The following is an 18338-nucleotide window of genomic DNA, read 5'->3' as shown; positions in this document are numbered from 1 at the left end:
TTTAAGTATAACAAGACAGGCCCCCTGCAATATTAACCATGGATAGTAAAAATAGGACATGTCACTGTCTTAAAATACCACTATGAATTCTTATTCTCCAAAACAAGTGGCATAGGACTCCACAGTATTTGATCTTTATACTTGACAAGTTGAGTTCTTTCATTATGGAGTCAATAAATCATCAATTCAGACATGATTCATAGTGGTGGGCCTTTTAAAATTTGAACTAATGAAGGAATGGTGTTTGATTTTAGTTTGTATGAATATATTCAAGATATTAAAACCACATTCATTGGTAATCTGTGTCTTACAGTATTTTCTGTAATTGAACCCCTGTTGTTTCTAAATGGGCAGGTAAAATAATACTTAGAAATGAAATTCTAATCAAGACATTCTAGAATCTTAGAAAAACAGGGCAGAAGGCACATAAATTAGGTTCAATCATGCTGCCACCTAACTCTGTAAGTAAACCAATTTATTATTGGCTGTCCTTTCTTAAGTGAGCCACACTGGGAGATACTAAGCCTTTACCAAGATCAATTTCAGTTTTTAACAATTCTCTCTACAGGAAAAGTAGAAAGATGGATATTATTCCTCCCTATAATGTGATCCTGGGAAAATTATTTAAGCACTGTCTTACTTTCCACAGCACTATCCTCAATATATACTGGGAAAATAAAAGGAGGGATCTCTTGAAAGCTCTTTGAGCACTGTGGGCCAGGAGAGCTACGGAAAGCCATGGTGTAGTTACTCACATATCCACTATTTCTCCTGTCTTAACTATCTTGTCCTAGCTTCCTTGGAAATGAAAAGTGGCCATCACTTTCTGCTTAATAACCCTTCATGTAGGTGAAATTGCTGTTCTCCACAAGTACTGCAAGCAAATTAAAAAAAAAAAATTGCCTGAACTATAAAACAGTAATCTAGGGCTGTGAGTCAGCATTTCACCTACACACAAAATCAAAATGATTTAAAATAGGTAACACATAATCTTTTCAAAAGACATATACACCTTCTCAGAGAAGCTTTGAGAAAATTGGAGTTCGAAAGTTTATGAATAGTTTATTACATTTCAATAAGTGTATCATGAATCAATAAAGCAAAAGTTAAGGACAATGAGCTCATTACCAAGCCAGTTATTGATTCTCAAGTTCCAAAATAGAATAGTACAGGAAGGATATAGAGTAATAGGATTTGTGTGATAACAAAAATTTTAAGTATCTTAGGAGGACAGACCTAAAGAAATTAGGACACAAAGGAATTTTTAGCAGCTACTTAAGATGTTTATCCAATTTCATTTCTTCATCTTTTGATAATTAGAAATATGACTTGGTGTTTACTCTTCAAAATATCTTTTCAAATAAAGTCAGAGGAGTCTGCAAAAACTGAGTATTATCTTTTATTGATTCATTAATTCTTTCATTCTTTCAGTTTCTTATATATGTTCCTCTCTTGATTGTGAAAAATTTACCTTATTAGCTGTCTATCTTGTATCACTACCTTCATCAGCTCAGGTTGCCCTAACAAAATACCACAGAGTGGCTTGAAAAACAGAAATTTATTTTCGCAGCCTGGAGGCTGCAAGGTCAAGATCAAGGTGTCAACATGGTCAGTTTCTGATAAGGGTTCTCTTCCTAGATTATAAATAGCCCCCTTCTCACTGCATCCTTACATGGTGGTAGCAGAGAGGGTGAGCCAGCAAGGTCTCTGGTGACTCTTCTTCTAATCCCATCACGAGGGACCCACTCTTATGCTCTCATTAACCCTAATTACCTTCCAAATTCCCAACTCCAAACTCCAAGTTGGGGGATTTCAACATGTGAATGGGGGCAGGGCACAAACATTCACTAACAGAAAAAACACTGGCTCAAAATCGTCAGATAAATAATATGAAAAAGAACAAGTCAGCTTGTTTCCAAATAATTGCAGTAGAAAGCTTTCCTTTTTTTCTTCCTTTTATGACAAGCTATATAAGAAAGGACTTCCTAAAAAACTAACATTAATTTCACAAAGCAGTAACTTTTAAAAACCAAGGACAGAAAATGAGACACGTTATTTTGGTAAAAAACTGAGAAATGCAAGTATTAATTAACTAACTGGTATATTAAATAAAAACAATTTTTAATCTTCATACCTTGTTCTTGTATCAACTAAAGATTTTTTTAAAAATTTTATTTATTTATTTGACAGGCAGAGATCACAAGTAGGCAGAGAGGCAGGCAGAGAGAGAGGAGAGAGAGGGAAGCAGGCTCCCTGCTGAGCAGAGAGACCGAAGCGGGGCTCGATCCCAGGATCCTGGGATCATGACCTGAGCCGAAGGCAGAGGCTTTAACCCACTGAGCCACCCAGGCGCCCCATCAACTAAAGATTTTTTAAAAAGATTTTATTTGCTTGAGAGTGAGAGAAAAAGCAGAGAGACAGAGGGAGACACAGACTCCCTGCTGAGCAAAGCCTGATGTGGGACTCAATCCAAGGGCTCTGAGATCATGACCTGAGCTGAAGGCAGATGCTTAACCAAATGAGCCACCCAGGTGCCCCTCAATTAAAGATTCTTAAAATGATTTAAAGCACTTGGATGCCCTGGGTGTAATATAATGCACAATAACATTTCTAGATTACATTTTCACAGATACTATTAAAAGGAACAGTAAATAGCATATTGTTTTCACTCAGAATTTGGAAAACTAAAGTAGTAAAACTGACAAAACTGCAATTGGTTTGTGTGGGATTTTACCTAATTTTAATACAGCTATTTTTATTTCATACTTCATACATTTGAGGGTATAAGAATATAAGGGTATATTAAGGATATATAAGAATACAAGGGTATATTTTTCTTTTCTTTTTTTTTTAAAGATTTTATTTATTTATTTGACAGAGAGAGATTACAAGTAGGCAGAGAGGCAGGCAGAGAGAGAGAGAGAGGAGGAAGCAGGCTCCCTGCTGAGCAGAGAGCCCGATGCGGGACTCGATCCCAGGACCCTGAGATCATGACCTGAGCCGAAGGCAGCGGTTTAACCCACTGAGCCACCCAGGCGCCCCAAGGGTATATTTTTCTTGATTGAACAAAATTCTTCATGCAGAAATACTTAAATACAGCTCTCTAAGAGCATTTCCACAATGACTATACAGTGAATAGAAAGCACTTTTCAAGTTTTCAAGTGGAAGTGTATGGGAAAGTAGGACAAAAGGTAGGGCTGAGATTCAGAGTTTGGTGACTTGGCAAGGCAAGGTCATCCAATTAACAGGTTTCAGAGGTATGGATGGCACCCAAATTTTCTTGTCTAAAAATGCTGCAGATTAGTGTATTCAAGAAGAGGAAGAAAATCTAATTATAGTTGAGATCATTTTATACCAGAAAACAACTGTAGAAACTTTTAATTTTTCAAAACTCAATTAGGTGTGTGTATGGTCCGTTGGTATCCAGCTGTAACACCTGCCTGTTCCCGTAAGTACCATGTTCCACCACAACCCCAGCTTCAGCACACTTGCTGTTGGCAGCCAGTTCTTTCTCACACAGAGTCACAAATTGGGAATAAAGTTCTAAGCCTTCTTCTTTTCCAGAGTTAGAGTGATACTGCATGTTTCTTCCTTTTACTCTCCCTCCAAGGGTGGCTTGAGGGATGATCAGTACATTGCCAGGTAGATCCAATATAGACACATGCTTGCCATTTTCTGTTTCACTTAACTTCACATTTAACAGTGTATTAACTGGGTGGGGAATAAAGGGAAAACATCTTGAAGTGAGAAACAAACATGAAGAAAATGAATAATCATCCAGTCAGCAAACCTCATGTTTAAAATCTAGTTTGTTGGCTCATGCTTTTTATCTAAAATCTCTATTCAGATTTAAAGAACTGCTTCATCTAAGCAAGAAAAATAAGGCAAGTTTCATGCAAAAAATGGCATGATGTTTTAAATCCACTGGGCAGTCAAGATTTCCTAACAATAAATTGATGAAGTAAAGGACTAAAAATTAACCGTATACCAAAAATCTCAAAATATTATTGCCCGGGGGGATACATTAGAAGATTCTGCCTCTTTGTTCCTTTTTATATTCCATAAGAAAACCTCATTGGAAAAAAGCCATGATGAATTCTCCTCACACCAAATTCTGCTTTACAACAAAGAATATTAAATAGAAATCTTAGAGTAACTTAATTGCCTAGAGTTCTAAGCTGAAACAAAGTTTCCAGGTTTATTCTGATTATAAACCAGATAATTTTACGGTTTCATAATCTCAAAGGCACTACTTAACAAAGTCTAATCATATGACAAATGTAACCCAGGGAGAAGAGTAAAGGTGAAGCAAACATCATCAGAAACTCACTGTTACAACCAAAAAAGTAAGTCAAAAGATACACTGGTATTATGTTCATATATACACAAGAAAACATGGTGTTATTTTTATGGCACTGACAAAATTATACTAATAACTCGTAAGAACTGTCAAAAAAGCCATAAATATCTATGTGTAGCTAAAGATTTAAAGTTAGAAAACCTGTTTACATCTCAACATTAGTCATTTTCAAGACAATAAACAAAAGAAACACCTACTATGAAGAGCCTTAAGGTCTTCTTGGCTCTGTAAAGGGTATAAATACCTTCTGCTTATAAGGAATATTTCTCAGGAGTACCTAGGTGGCTTGTTGGTGAAGTGTCCAACTCTTGATTTTGGCTCAGGTCAAGATCTCAGGGTGGTGAGATCAAGCCCCCTGTCCGGCTCCATGCACAGCATGGAGTCTGCTTGAGATTCTCTCTCTTCTCTTTCTCTGCCCCTCCGCATGCTTGCATACACATACACACTCTGTCTCTCAAATAAATAAAATCTTAAAAAAAAAAAAAAAAGGACTACTCCTCAGAGGACAGTTGATAAACTATAGAGATCTCACACTCTACCAGTAATTAAGCTTGAAAATGTATGCTTTCTAATAGGGTAGTCAATGGTTTCAAGTGCTGGAGGGTTTGTAGTAAATATTTTAAGGACCCAGTATGGTTGCCCCACTCTACAAATCACAGAATTAACCTGGTAGAAACCTGCCAAGATGAACACCCAAATGAATTTCTAAGATATGCATTAAGCACTATCAATTTTCAACTAATTTCTATTTTTAAATGCCTCTAATTTTCTCTATGATGAATCGGACTTTGCTATAGAGCCAGCAGTTGTTATTGATTGCTTCTAAGAAAACTGTAACTCTCCAGAGCACTTAGCTCCAAGGGAAATATCTACCCAGCTATCCAGGCCTTAGGCTAGTGACACACTAAGTAGACAATTTTGAAATAACAGGCGAGCGAGGTTAAGTACAATTTATTAAACTTCCACACACCTCCCTCTACTGGCTATAACTGAGAATTCAATTAATGTTGTTAGTATTCAAATAAGAGTTATGTAGAAATAAACATAATACAAATACAAATGTCAGGAAGTAGAATTAAAATGAGACAATGAATTAATGGCATGTTGAAAACGCAAATATCTTAAGACAGGTTATCAATTAAGTATCTCTAATGATGTATATGGGAAGTTAAGCTTTGACAGGTCCCTGGATCTCAGTTCAATTATACTCAAGATGAATTGAGAAAGATTCTGCACATCTCTATGTTAGCCACATAACTTTAGACTTTATGGATATAACTGGTTATGTTCCCAAGGGGTACATGATTTGATTAGAAAGATATGAATTCATTTAATAAGTATGAGATGAAGTTTAAGAGAATCCCATCACACTGGCTTACTTTGCCTGGAATAGAGGGAAGTACAAGCTAATGGTATCAGTAATAGATGGTCTTTTTTTTGTTTATAATTTACACCAGCAGAATGGGATAGAATCACAGCTCTTTACTGAGAATCATAATACACACAGTTTTGTTTTAGACTGTCCACTAAAAGAGTTAAGGTGGACCTCCTAGTTCATCACAATCTTAATGTATGTATTCAAAGTGAACTTAGACACAGATGGAAACACACAGGATTTATTTAGTATAACACAAAATGTAGTTTGGATTTGGTTGGTTCATTTAATTTTATTATACCTAAGAGTCACTTAAAGTCTAAAACAACTTTAGGAGTCAGTCTTAAGTCACAATGACGAAAATTTTCTTCCTGTTTTCACAGATTTCTACTATGCTTTCCATGGCCAATGAAGATTTAATTCAAGGCAAAATATTACCTTAGGAAAATGGACAGAATGTCCAATACCCAAGCAATAAGTTTTGGCAAATCATCCTCTGTAATGGGAATCCTCATTTCATTTGCTCTCTTTTTTAAAGTAATCTCTATAACCAACATGGGGCTTGAACTCATGATCTTGAGATCAAGAGTTGCATGCTCCACTGACTAAGCCAGCCAGGTGCCCCTCATTTACTCTTTAAACCCTGTAAAGCTCCCTATTGTCTTCCAGAATCAAATTTCAAACCACTGTTACTGGCTTTCCACCCTCACCTGTCGTAGTCCTTTAAGTCTAGTTTTCATCCCCTCACAAAGTTGCCAAACATGTTTAATGTCTTGGTATACAATTAACTCTAGGAGTTTATAGTCTTTTGCCCCAGAGGTTCCTCACTGGGCTATTTACCTTAGAGTTCCACTACTTGAAGCTCTTCTAGGTTAACTTCTGCATGTTGCAACTACCCATTTGTATAATTTATATTTCTTATTAATGCAACTAATGGGTACTGTCCTCTACTAATAAAGAGAATATAACCTGTCCCAACTTAGGGATAGCTTCATTAATTCAGGTATTTTTGTACATAATTATTTTATCAAATACTATCTAGTACTTGATGTGGTGTATCTGAAACTATGCGATTATCACAATGTGCAGTGCTATGGACTATCAGGGACAGTCGAGAACTGCAGGCAGGTAAATTAGTGTTCAGAGGTAAGTGAGCACTGACCCTGCTTTTCTGTCCCTGGAGGAGGTGTGGCTGTGAAGACACTGAGCTTTGTTCAAGATCGGGAGAACTTTATGTTTACATATACTTCTTATTAAAAAAAGGTGCATAACTAGTTAGTTAAAATGTTTCCATAATAACAACATAAGACTTAGCTGTCCAGATTTGATGGGACCCACATCTTACATATAACATGTCACCTACACGCTCCTGTCAGGGACTGTGGCAGACAAGGAAACTATATTAAGAAATGAAGCATCTGCTTTCTTCCTATGTGGACACCCTGACATCTAACCAGCTTCTGTTAAAAACATAGCTGAATCTCAAGTGTGTTGTCTGTGTGCGCACGTGTGTGTGTACACTCTTCTAAACCAATCTATAAGCCATGTGAAATGTGCAGATGTTTTGAAAGAATTCCACCACACTTGCTTACTTAAAACTTTAGAAAAGGCAAAAGTAGCTAAAGCCAACAACTGTAGTAGAGTTAATTCATTCAAAACTTACCAGTACAACTTAAGATTGTGGTTTATCCATCTATCTTCTGGTTCATCTATCTGTTGCTATTCATTTTTAACTTAAAAAGCAAACATCAAATACGTACCCATTTTGGGAAGAAGTTCTTTATTAGCTCCTTTGAAAAAACACACGTAGATTACTAATCCTCTCTGAACCTATGAGAAGTCACCAGAGAAAACTCAGATTAGAAAAAACTACATAGGGATACAGAGGTAAATGAATAAAACTATGAAACCGTTAAATGGAGATTAAACCCAAAAGAAGAGAAATATATTTTTATAACAGATTTGACTTCTTTTCTTTTCTTTTTTTTTTTTTTTAAAGATTTTATTTATTTATTTGAGAGAGAGAGACAGTGAGAGAGAGCATGAGCGAGGAGAAGGTCAGAGAGCGAAGCAGACTCCCCATGGAGCTGGGAGCCCGATGTGGGACTCGATCCCAGGACTCCAGGATCACGCCCTGAGCCGAAGGCAGTTATGTGAGAAAACAAAGTCTTTTCCAGTATTTAATCACCTCAATTATCATTTCTTGCAAGAATTAAGTTTAAGATGGGACGCCTGGGTGGCTCAGTTGGTTGGGCTGCTGCCTTCGGCTTGGGTCATGATCCCAGGGTCCTGGGATCAAATCCCACATCGGGCTCCTTGCTCAGTGGGGAGCCTGCTTCTCTCTCTGCCTCTGCCTGCCGCTCTGCCTGCTTGTGTTCTCCCTCTCTCTCTCTGACAAATAAATAAGTAAATAAAATCTTAAAAAAAAAAAAAAAGAATTAAGTTTAAGATATAATCAAGAGCAGGGGCACCTGGGTGGCTCAGTGGGTTAAGCCGCTGCCTTTGGCTCAGGTCATGATCTCATGGTCCTGGGATCCAGCCCAGCATTGGACTCTTTGCTCAGTGGGGAGCCTGCTTGTTTCTCTCTCTCTGTCTGCCTCTCTTCCTACTTGTGATCTTTCTCTGTCAAATAAATAAATAAAATTAAAAAAAAAAAAAAGATATAACCAAGAGCAGTGAAGACCACAAGTTGTACACTCAAACATTTACATCTAGTCTCCTCTCCCTTAAGTAAGCTGACACTTGGAAATGCTTAGTTTGCAGAGCCCCATTTATTCAACACCAAATGAATTCACATTATGTAAGATATGGGTGATGTATAAGCAACAGCATGACTGATTTTTTTTTTAAAATTTTATTTATTTATTTGACAGAGAGAGATTACAAGTAGGCAGTGAGGCAGGCAGAGAGAGAGAGGAGGAAGCAGGCTCCCTGCTGAGCAGAGAGCCCGATGCAGGACTCGATCCCAGGACCCTGAGATCATGACCTGAGCCGAAGGCAGCGGCTTAACCCACTGAGCCACCCAGGCACCCATGACTGATGTTTTTTGACATCACTACTCTTTATTCCTCCAAATCCATTTACTCGCAGGTTATAAAACTAAGGGTCTGACTCTACTTTAATAAATTCCAAGATACTGCCCAATTACATTTTGTTATTCTCAATGCTTCCAATCAACATAGTGATTAAGGTTTGATACTGCATTTATGGTATTAAGTTCTACATCATGAAGTTGCCTGTTATCAGGAATGTAAGTTGTCTTTTTTTTTTTTTTTTTTTTTAAGAGAGAGTGTACTAAGGGGAGGAGGCAGAGTATCCCAGGCAGGCTCCACCTTCAGCACAGAGCCCACCTAAGTGGGGCTTGATCCCATGACTGAGATCATGACCTGAGTTGAAACTGAGTTGGATGCCCAAATGGCTGAACTACCCAGGTGCCTCAGGAATGTAAGCTTTTAAATATAATGACTTGGATATTTCTTTATTAGCTCTTGCAAGATATATATGGAAAAGAAAGAAATGATAAATGACTCTGATTTTGCCACTGAATTCTTATTTTGTAGATTAACCTGGTTGAGTCCAAGAGCTATTATAAAGATTAAATGAATTAATATTTGTAACGTGCTTAAAACAGTACCTAGTTCATAGTAAGAGCTATATAAGTGTTTATTAAATTAGTCTGTAAAAATAAATTTAAGGGCTAAAGCACAATTTATTTTACATTTTAATTCCCAAAGCACTTTACAGACATGATAGGGACTCAATTTGTCTGTTGTTTGCATTTAAGGTCAACTATATCTCATAGGCTCTCTGTATTATCTAAATATGTCTTCTATATAAACATAACAGCAGTTTTGCCCTCACAGTTGATTTACTGGAAAACAAATAACTTTTTAAGAAGTGCAAATGTGCTTCTGGAATAAGCAAAGGTCTCCAAAGCACACCCATAGTATGGAGCCAGCAGGACGAATGATACAGATATTTGCACTACTGTCACAGTCCACTCCACTGGGATTAATTTAGTACCAGCCCAAATCTCAAGCACATTCAGTCAAAACCTCAGGCATACTTATATTTGGACACTTGAAATGTCAGAATTAATTATCTAATGATATGCAGAAAATAGACACGTGTTCTTTCCACCCACCATACTTCCTCCTCAGTAAGGTATTTTCTTTTAGTTTATTCTAGTAATAGATCTTAAGTTGTGACCTACAAATTCCCCTCTTCAAGTCAGAACCACTTTTCTTGTAGCTTCATTTGGTAGAAAGCATTTTACATATATACGAAATCACATATAATTCCCACCATAGTTTCGTTTTAATTTTAAAGATTTATTTATTTATTTATTTATTTACTTTAGGAGCAGAGACAGAGAGCAAGCACATACATTAGCACCGGAAGGGGTAGAGGAAAAGAATCTTTAAGTAGACTCCCTGTTGCAGGCAGAGTCCAATGCAGAGCTGGATCCCAGGACTCATGAGATCATGACCTCAAATGAAACCAAGAGTCAGACACTTAACCAACTAAGCCACTCAGGCACCCCTCTCACTGCAATTTTTAAAAAGTTCACCTTCCGAAAGAAAAACAGCCCGTGACAGCAAAGGTCTAAATGAATAAAACTGAGACCACAAGTAACCTTCAAATCTTTTGACAGAACAGTATTTCCCTTAGAAAAAATTGTAAGTTAGAATAGGGAAGAGCATGTCTGAGGAAGAAGAAAAAATTTACTTTCTCACTAATTGTCAGCTCTTTATATTAATTTAGATACGTGTGGGAGTGAAAGGGAGCTTTAGAATAGCTTTTAAAGTTTACCAACACAAACTGATAGTTTGGAAGGCTGCAATAAAATATATGATTTTGCATAAGGAACTCTGGCATGAATATAAAAAGATTTAAAAAATGGAAGAAATCTAAATGATTACTAGTTTGGAATTTATAGCCCCAAGAGTTAACTATAAAAATAGGCAAGTCTTTGGATAGGATGACAAATAAATTCCACAGTAGGAAGAGAAATCAAGACCTCAAAAAGGGGGGGGGTTTACTCATAACAAAAACAAACATGAATTTCTGAGAAAGAAATGGGTAGGGGTAGATACAGGAATACTTACGTTTATAAATATTTCTAAATTAGCAGAGAGTAATAGATTCTGATTTAAGAATAACCACCCACATATCATAGTTTATGGATCATATTTAACATAATGATTAGGGTTGTGTTAAGGAATGCTAGATCTGGGACCGATCCAGCAGATGAGTGAAGATGCTGCTTCTATATTAAGTTTTCGAGTAGCTCCAGAAGCCTTAATTATCAACTAATTTTTTCTTCATTTTAACTTACTCCAAAAATAGGTCAGGGGCGTTAATGAACATTGTTTTTGCATAAACTTGGGGCTGGCTCTCTTTAAAGGGCAAATCCTCAAGTAGAAGGAAATCCTATCTCTGCAAAGGTTTTAAACTCTCCTGAGGAACTGTGTTCAACAACAACGCAACCTTCTAGTAAAAGTTGTAGTCTTTGTTTCTAGTTGCAAATATATAAAAATTTTAAGTTTCATGAAAAAAGGTTTCATGGGAAGTCTCATTTCTGTGCCTCGCTGCAAGCTACCGAAGAGGAATTCCACGGGATCTGCAGCACAGGTCGGAACAGGTCATAAAAGTTTGCAACGAATCCAACCTAAACGGTCGAACCAGACCAGCACTAGGGCGTGGAAAGGCCCTCGCTCGTCTGAAGCAAGAGCTCTGAGACGGTCAGTCCTCAGGTCTACCGAGCGCAGGCAGGCAGAAGGTGACAGGAAGTTCAAATTCCCGCGGTCCTAAGCAGCGGACACACTCTTCCGCCTGCGTAATAGGTCCGACGGAGAAGGGCTGGGGCCGGCTGTGCAGGACTGCGCAGACGAGCCGAGCTGGCAGGCCTCTGCGGGAGGAGGTCGGCAGGCCGAACGGAAGTTCGCACCGCCCACAGCACGTGTAGGCGCCACGCACCGCCCGCGCGGAAGGAGACGTGGGTGGGGCGCACGTGGGTGGGGGGCGCGTGGGCCGAATTACCAAAAGAACGCGGGAAGGCCCGCCCCTGCACGCGGCACCGGGAGTGGCGGGGCTGACGTTACCTCCACCCACTGGCTCTCGGCGTCTTCCTCGGCCGGGCGTACTTGCAGCCTGGCGTGCAGGCACTGCTGCAATAGCGCCCGAGCCTGAGGTATCCGGCCGCTCTCGGCCATGGTTTGAACCCGCGTGGCAACCCGATACGTTCGAGGATCGCGCTGCGCAGCCGCCTCCAGCGCGCCGGGAGGACGCTGCGGATAGTGGCGGCGGGGCGTTCTAATGTCGCGTGGCACCACCCCTGGGTGGGCGGGGCCGCTGCCTGGCTCCAGGGTGACCCGGATGTGTGGTCTTCAAAGACAATACTCTTAACTCCTACGCTGAAACTATCCAAATTTACAGAAAGTGCTAAGCGGTAAGCGTATACTTTCAACAGGTGGGAAGACTCATTGGATCTCTTTCCTACACGCCATTTAAAGAAAGAGATTTCAGGGCGCCTGGGTGGCTCAGTGGGTTAAGCCGCTGCCTTCGGCTCAGGTCATGATCTCAGGGTCCTGGGATCGAGTCCCGCATCGGGCTCTCTGCTCAGCAGGGAGCCTGCTTCCCTTCCTCTCCCTCTGCCTGCTTCTCTGCCTGCTTGTGATCTCTCTCTGTCAAATAAATAAATAAAAATTAAAAAAAAAAGATTTCAGATTAGAAAGCTTAAGTTTCCAGACGTTGAGAAATTTTAAATTTTAAGCCTTTATTATGCCCGTTATGAAGGTAGGTAAATAGAACGAATCAACTGAATCACGAAACAAGCAGAAATGGAACTAAAAGGTATAAATCTTTAAAAAATTTCCTTACTCCAATCAGTAAAACAAGATACCTCTTCTATCAGGAAAACTAGAAATTATTCTGATGCTGTAGTTTTGGGAAGATGTTGGTATGCTATGTGAATACACACTTGGAGTGAAGTTCTTTAGAGAATATCCTGGCTGAAAATATTCGTATCCAAGAAAGTGTGTCATTGTTGATAAAATTTTTATCGTGCTGCTAAGGCAAAAATAAAACGTGTTCTGATGAACATAGTGATGCTAAATTTTGTGGGGTTTCCTGTAAGTAGATATTAGAATGTAAATAAAATTAGACAAAGCCTTGATCTTCTTTCCCACACAACCTGCTCCTTGAACATGCATCACATTAGCATTATTTTTCTATGGGCTTGAAGGGTTTAGATGAGGAATAATAGTGCTACCATGATTGCATTACTCAGGTCATTGATTTGGGCTCAGTTGACACACTATGCCTATACATTCGAGTCTGTTGTTTTAGAAGATGACATCACTGACAGTGTTGTTATCCATATAAAGTAGTGTGACTGAAGAAAATAATCTATGCATATTCAATGGTCCTTTCTATACAAAATTGAAGCTGCCTGTTTGCTGGTTATCTTGCAGGCTGCTTTATATTTTTTGTTAAAACCAAAAAGCAAAATCTCACATTATCTCTGATTGCTGCATTGCAGGGTGTCCTGCATTTGTTGACATTTGTCTACAAAGCACAGACAAGCTGCATTGTTTGTATCTTTATTTCATTATAAATATTGAATCTCTTTTCTCTTCACTCCCAGACTTAAGTTTTACAGAGCTATAAGGAACTTTGACATAAAGACCTTTAGCCTTGACCCAGAGTAAGAGAGGCCTATGATGTCCATTTGTATTGAGTACAGAAGACAGTAAGTTCTCTTGAAAATAGAATATATGGTTCCGAGAGATCTTTCCACAGTGAAGGGACTTTAGCAAATTGGGCAATCCTTCCTGTGAATAGGTGGAGTCGGGTTGGTAATGAGTAATCTCTCAAAAGTCACCAGTTGCGTTAAACCTTTCTGTTAGGTGAGAATGTCTTGGCCACTACTGCAGGTAGTAATAGATTGTGACTCACTTATGCTTTCCTTTCACCTGCAGAGGGCAGTAGAGAGTAGGCACTAAGGTATTCCTTGCTGTATTTTATTTTTATTATTTATTTATTTAAGAAACATATAATGTATTTTTATCCCCAGGGGTACAGGTCTGCGAATCGCCAGGTTTACACACTTCACAGCACTCACCATAGCTGTATTTTATTTTTTGACCTAATCTCTTTCCACAAAGAATTTAAGAAGGCAAGACATACATGCAATAAAACAGTAAAATGTGAATAAACATAAAGCACTAGGAGTAAAGAAAATAGAATTTTATCAGTAAGTCCCAGTGGGAGAAATTGGAAACAAATAGATAAACAATGGTTCTTGCCTGGAGTGCCGAGATGGTAAGAGTATGCAGCAGTCTTCACAGATATATCACTTTGGGTTATAAAACAGTTATCCCCGGGGCGCCTGGGTGGCTCAGTCATCTGCCTTTGGCTCAGGTCATGATCCCAGGATCCTGGGATTGAGCCCCGCATCTGGCTCCCTGTTCAGCAGGAAGCCTGCTTCTACCTCTCTCACCCCCACTGCTTGTGTTCCCTCTCTCCCTGTTTCTCTGTCAAATAAATAAATAAATAAAATCTTTAAAAAAAAAAAAAACCAAAACTCCTTAAAAAAAACAAAAAACAACAACAAAAAACAGTTGCATCCATTGTCAATCAATCAAGAAGAGTCTATAAAGTAACCAGGAGTTTTATTTTGGGGACTTAGGGATTACAATTCTGTACCCATAATCCTGGACTGAAATTGAAAGTGTGTTCAGAATTGAAAGTGCAAAGTGCAGACATATAAAGGTAAAGCCCAGAAGGTTATATGACTTTCTTTGATTGAATTGTGATTGGTGCTGATAGAGTTAAAATGACTAATAAACAATGAGCTATTTAGCTGAGTTAGATTACATTATCTCTATTTCAGTCCAAAGTAGAAGGATGTGTTCTGGAAGGTGGTGGAGGTGCAACTGACAAAAATCAGAAGTCCACGGTGTTCAAAAAATTGAAACAGAGGTCCATATGCCTTCTTCTATACTCCCCTGATCCTGTTTTCGAATGACTCTCTTAGCAATGTTTACTTCACTTTGGAATATTTTTTCATACCATCATATATAATGTTGAGGTGGTGCACATCATACAATTTCTTTCAATTTAAAAGTAAAAGGAGAGAGACGACTGGGTGGCTCGGTTGGTTAAGCATCTACCTTGGGCTCAGATCATGATCCTGGGGGCCTGGGACCAAGCTCTTAAAAAAAAAAAAAGGAAGTAAAAGGTGAAGTGCATCATTAAGTTGGCTCTTGGGGAGGTTGGTGGTTGAACAGGAGCATAAAAGTATGCAAGAAATCACTGAGCAGGAATAGTTTTTGAACAGCTGTAGTGCTATAGATCATAGGGCTAGTAGGTTATGCAGGAATACATTCTAGGCCCTCTGAGATGGTACAGTGATTGATTTAGAGTTCTGTGGTTTTTTAAAAAAGATTTTATTTATTTGACAGAGAGAGAAAGGGAGAGAATGCAAGCAGGGGGAGTGGCAGGCAGAGGGAGAGGGAGAAGCAGGCTCCCTGCTGAACAGAGAGCTGGATGTGGGGCTTGATCAAAGAACCCTGGGATCATGATCTGAGCCAAAGGCAAACGCTTAACCATCTGAGCCACCTAGGGTCCCAAGATAGCTGTTTTAATCTTATAGAGGTTGGAAGAAATCTAGGCCCCCCACTTGAAAGCTCTGAGATCTATTTTTTTCATTGGTTAGCGAGGTGATCAGGTTCTGAGAAATTAGTTCACAATAACTATAATGCACACAAATTGGGTTAGAACCAGAATACTAATTTATTCATTTTCAATAAGAAATATTGCTGTGACACAGAGTGGAAATTCTCAAATAGGGCATGATCAACACCTTTGCCCTTGCGTTCAAGCATGTATACTACGTCATGTTCAAAAGTCTCCTAATAATTTCTTATGTGAGATAGTTACTCTTCTACCAGAGTACAGGAAACTGAGGTTGGAAAGGCCCTTGTGGATTCTGGCTTTAAGATACCTGGCCACATGCATTAAGACTGTGGGGAAAGAGGAAGCAAGCATTCTTAAATAAGAGCCTGAAACAAAAAAGTCCAAAGGTAAATGCTCCGAACTGCAGGTCTCTGTTTTGTCAGGAAGCCTCTTCTTACACAGGCAGAAACTGAGGCCAAGAATGTTAATCCAGTCAAAGCCCCTCTAGGTAGGTGGAAATCCGAGGCCTGGAAAAATGACAGTTCCCCATCTAAGAGCTGAGTCTATCTTTTAACATGAATAGTTTGTACAACCAGGTAGAGGATGGGATTTGAAACTTGATATTGATTGTTCTTTTGTTCGATTTGCTTTTTTTTTTTTTTTAAGATTTTATTTATTTATTTGACAGAGATCACAAGCAGGCAGAGAGGCAGGCAGAGAGAGAGGAGAAAGCAGGCTCCCTGCTGAGCAGAGAGCCCGATGTTGGCCTCGATCCCAGGACCCTGAGATCATGACCTGAGCCGAAGGCAGTGGCTTAACCCACTGAGCCACCACCACACCATCTGCTGGTGGGTTGCCTAGGTAACTTGATATTGCACGTGCTTTTAACTCTAAGGCAGTGATGGATATCTGGCAGTCTGTAGGTTTTCCCCCGGTAGGCTAATAAATTACCTTGATCTTTGGGTTTTCAGTCCACAGTGTTGTGATAGCTTAGCAAAGCACTGCATAACCCTTTGAATATTTGTATAGTTGTGTTAGCCATTTTGTCAAGTCAGGCCAGCTATTCTAAGGGCTTTTTTTTTTAAAGATTTATACATTTATTTTAGAGAGGGGGGAGGGGCAGAGAGCGAGGTAGAGGGAAACTCAAAACAACTCCACACTGAGCAAGGAGCCTGATGCGGTGCTTAATCTCAGGACCTTGAGCTCACGACATGAGCTGAAACCAAGAGTTGGGTGCTTAACCAACTGTGCCATCCAGGCACCCTCATTTTATACTTTATGTTTTATAATTTGGACACCTGCATCCTTTATAGGAAAAAAACAAAACAAAACAAAACCATGGAAGATTTTGAACGGACAGAAGAGATTTCTAGATATCCTTTTAAGACAATGCTGGAGCCTCTGGAGATACCTTTTGTCCTAAGGGGCTATTTAGGATTTGCCTTGACTAGGCTGTCTTGTAACTCTTTAGAGATAGAAGTTAACTTGTTCAACACAAATTGTAAGCAAATCGTTCCTGTCCATAAAAATGTAAAATTTAATTATTACTCTGTGGATTCTGACTGATTTTGTCCATTTTACATCCCTTTGTAAATTCATTTCAGCATTCCTTTCCCAATCATACATGTATAGCACCTTGAGTTTTCTCTGTCTTTTGAAAATAAACTTTAAATTTCATAGTAGATTTAGATTTGAGAAAAGATGCAAAAATAGTATAGAGTTCTTACATACCCCTCACCCAGTTCCCCCTTTATTCACATCTCAAATTACTATGGTATGTTTGTCACAACTAAGGAAACAGTGCTGGTATGTTAATTAAACTCTATCCTTTTTTCAGATTTCTTTAGTTTTTCCACTAAATCCTTTTTCTGGAATCCATCCAGGATACCACATTACATTTAGTTACATGTTTCCTCAGGCTGTGGCTGTTTCTCAGATTTTTCTTGTTTTTGATGACCTTGGCAGTTTTGGAGAACACTGGTCAGCTACATTGTAGGATGTCCCTCCTTCTATGGAAATTTGATATTTCCTCATGACTAGACCAAGGTTATGGGTTTTTGAAGGAGGATCACAGAGGTGAAGTGCCATTCTTATTACGTCATATCAAGGGTACATGTTGACATGTCTTCATTGCTGATGATATGAACCTTGATATTAACCTTGATTAACCGGAATAAAGTTAAACCTTCCTTCCCCTTTCATAATATACTCTTTGGAAACAAATTCCTTAACACAACCCATACTCAAGGGGTGTCACTATACACATTTTTGAGTGAGGGGTATCAGCATAAATTATTTGAAATTCTTCATACAGGAAATTTGAGCCCTCTTTTGAATTATTTGAAATTCTTCACACAGGAGATTTGAGCCCTCTTTTGAGCCTTACTGGTTTTTTCCTTATTGAGTTAAATATTAATGAAATAAAAATCTTTGACACATGTTGATTTTATATTAGTATGAGAGTTGCAAGTTTAAAACTTATCCTCTCATATTCCCCTCCCAAAGGGATGCCTGGGTGGCTCAGTTGGTTGGACAACTGCCTTGGCCTCGGGTCATGATCCTGGAGTCCCAGGATCGAGTCCCACATCAGGCTCCCAGCTCCACGGGGAGTCTGCTTCTCTCTCTGACCTTCTTGCTCATGCTCTCTCTCACTGTCTGTCTCTCAAATAAATAAATAAAATCTTTAAAAAAAATGTTGTGGAAATTATCTTTTATATAGTTCTTTGACATCCATGACTAAATGCCATACACATTATTTTGAAAAGAAAATACAGAATATTATTTATAGTCAAAGAAAAAAACAAGCTTTTTTAAATTAAAAATATCCTTTTTTTTTTCATACTAACTGTCGGTCAGAGTCCCATCAGGAATTGAATACATTCTAAATAGGATAACCTGGGAAATTATTTACAAAGGGACTAT

General features: G+C 38.8%; 1 protein-coding gene across 2 annotated transcripts; it reads right to left on the bottom strand.

The window, feature by feature from the left end:
- Positions 1 to 2976: 2976 nt before the first annotated feature.
- DTD2 (D-aminoacyl-tRNA deacylase 2) lies at positions 2977 to 12054 on the bottom strand. Of its 2 annotated transcripts, none has more exons than XM_044231091.1 (3): positions 11840 to 12054; positions 7496 to 7565; positions 2977 to 3711 (listed from the first exon to the last, which is right to left on the bottom strand). In XM_044231091.1, the coding sequence occupies exons 1-3, from the start codon at positions 11948 to 11950 to the stop codon at positions 3386 to 3388; spliced, it is 507 nt and encodes a 168-aa protein (XP_044087026.1). In that variant the 5' UTR covers positions 11951 to 12054; the 3' UTR covers positions 2977 to 3385. The 2 variants fall into 2 exon arrangements, with proteins under 2 accessions (XP_044087026.1, XP_044087027.1); XM_044231092.1 differs by lacking the exon at positions 11840 to 12054 and adding an exon at positions 10844 to 11398.
- Between the last annotated feature and the right edge of the window lie 6284 nt (positions 12055 to 18338).

Source organism: Neovison vison, chromosome 13, assembly GCF_020171115.1.
Source record: "Neovison vison isolate M4711 chromosome 13, ASM_NN_V1, whole genome shotgun sequence".
NCBI classification, from domain to species: Eukaryota; Metazoa; Chordata; class Mammalia; order Carnivora; family Mustelidae; genus Neogale; species Neogale vison.
Note: the sequence above shows the minus strand (reverse complement) of the source record. Positions and strands in the feature narration are given on the sequence as shown.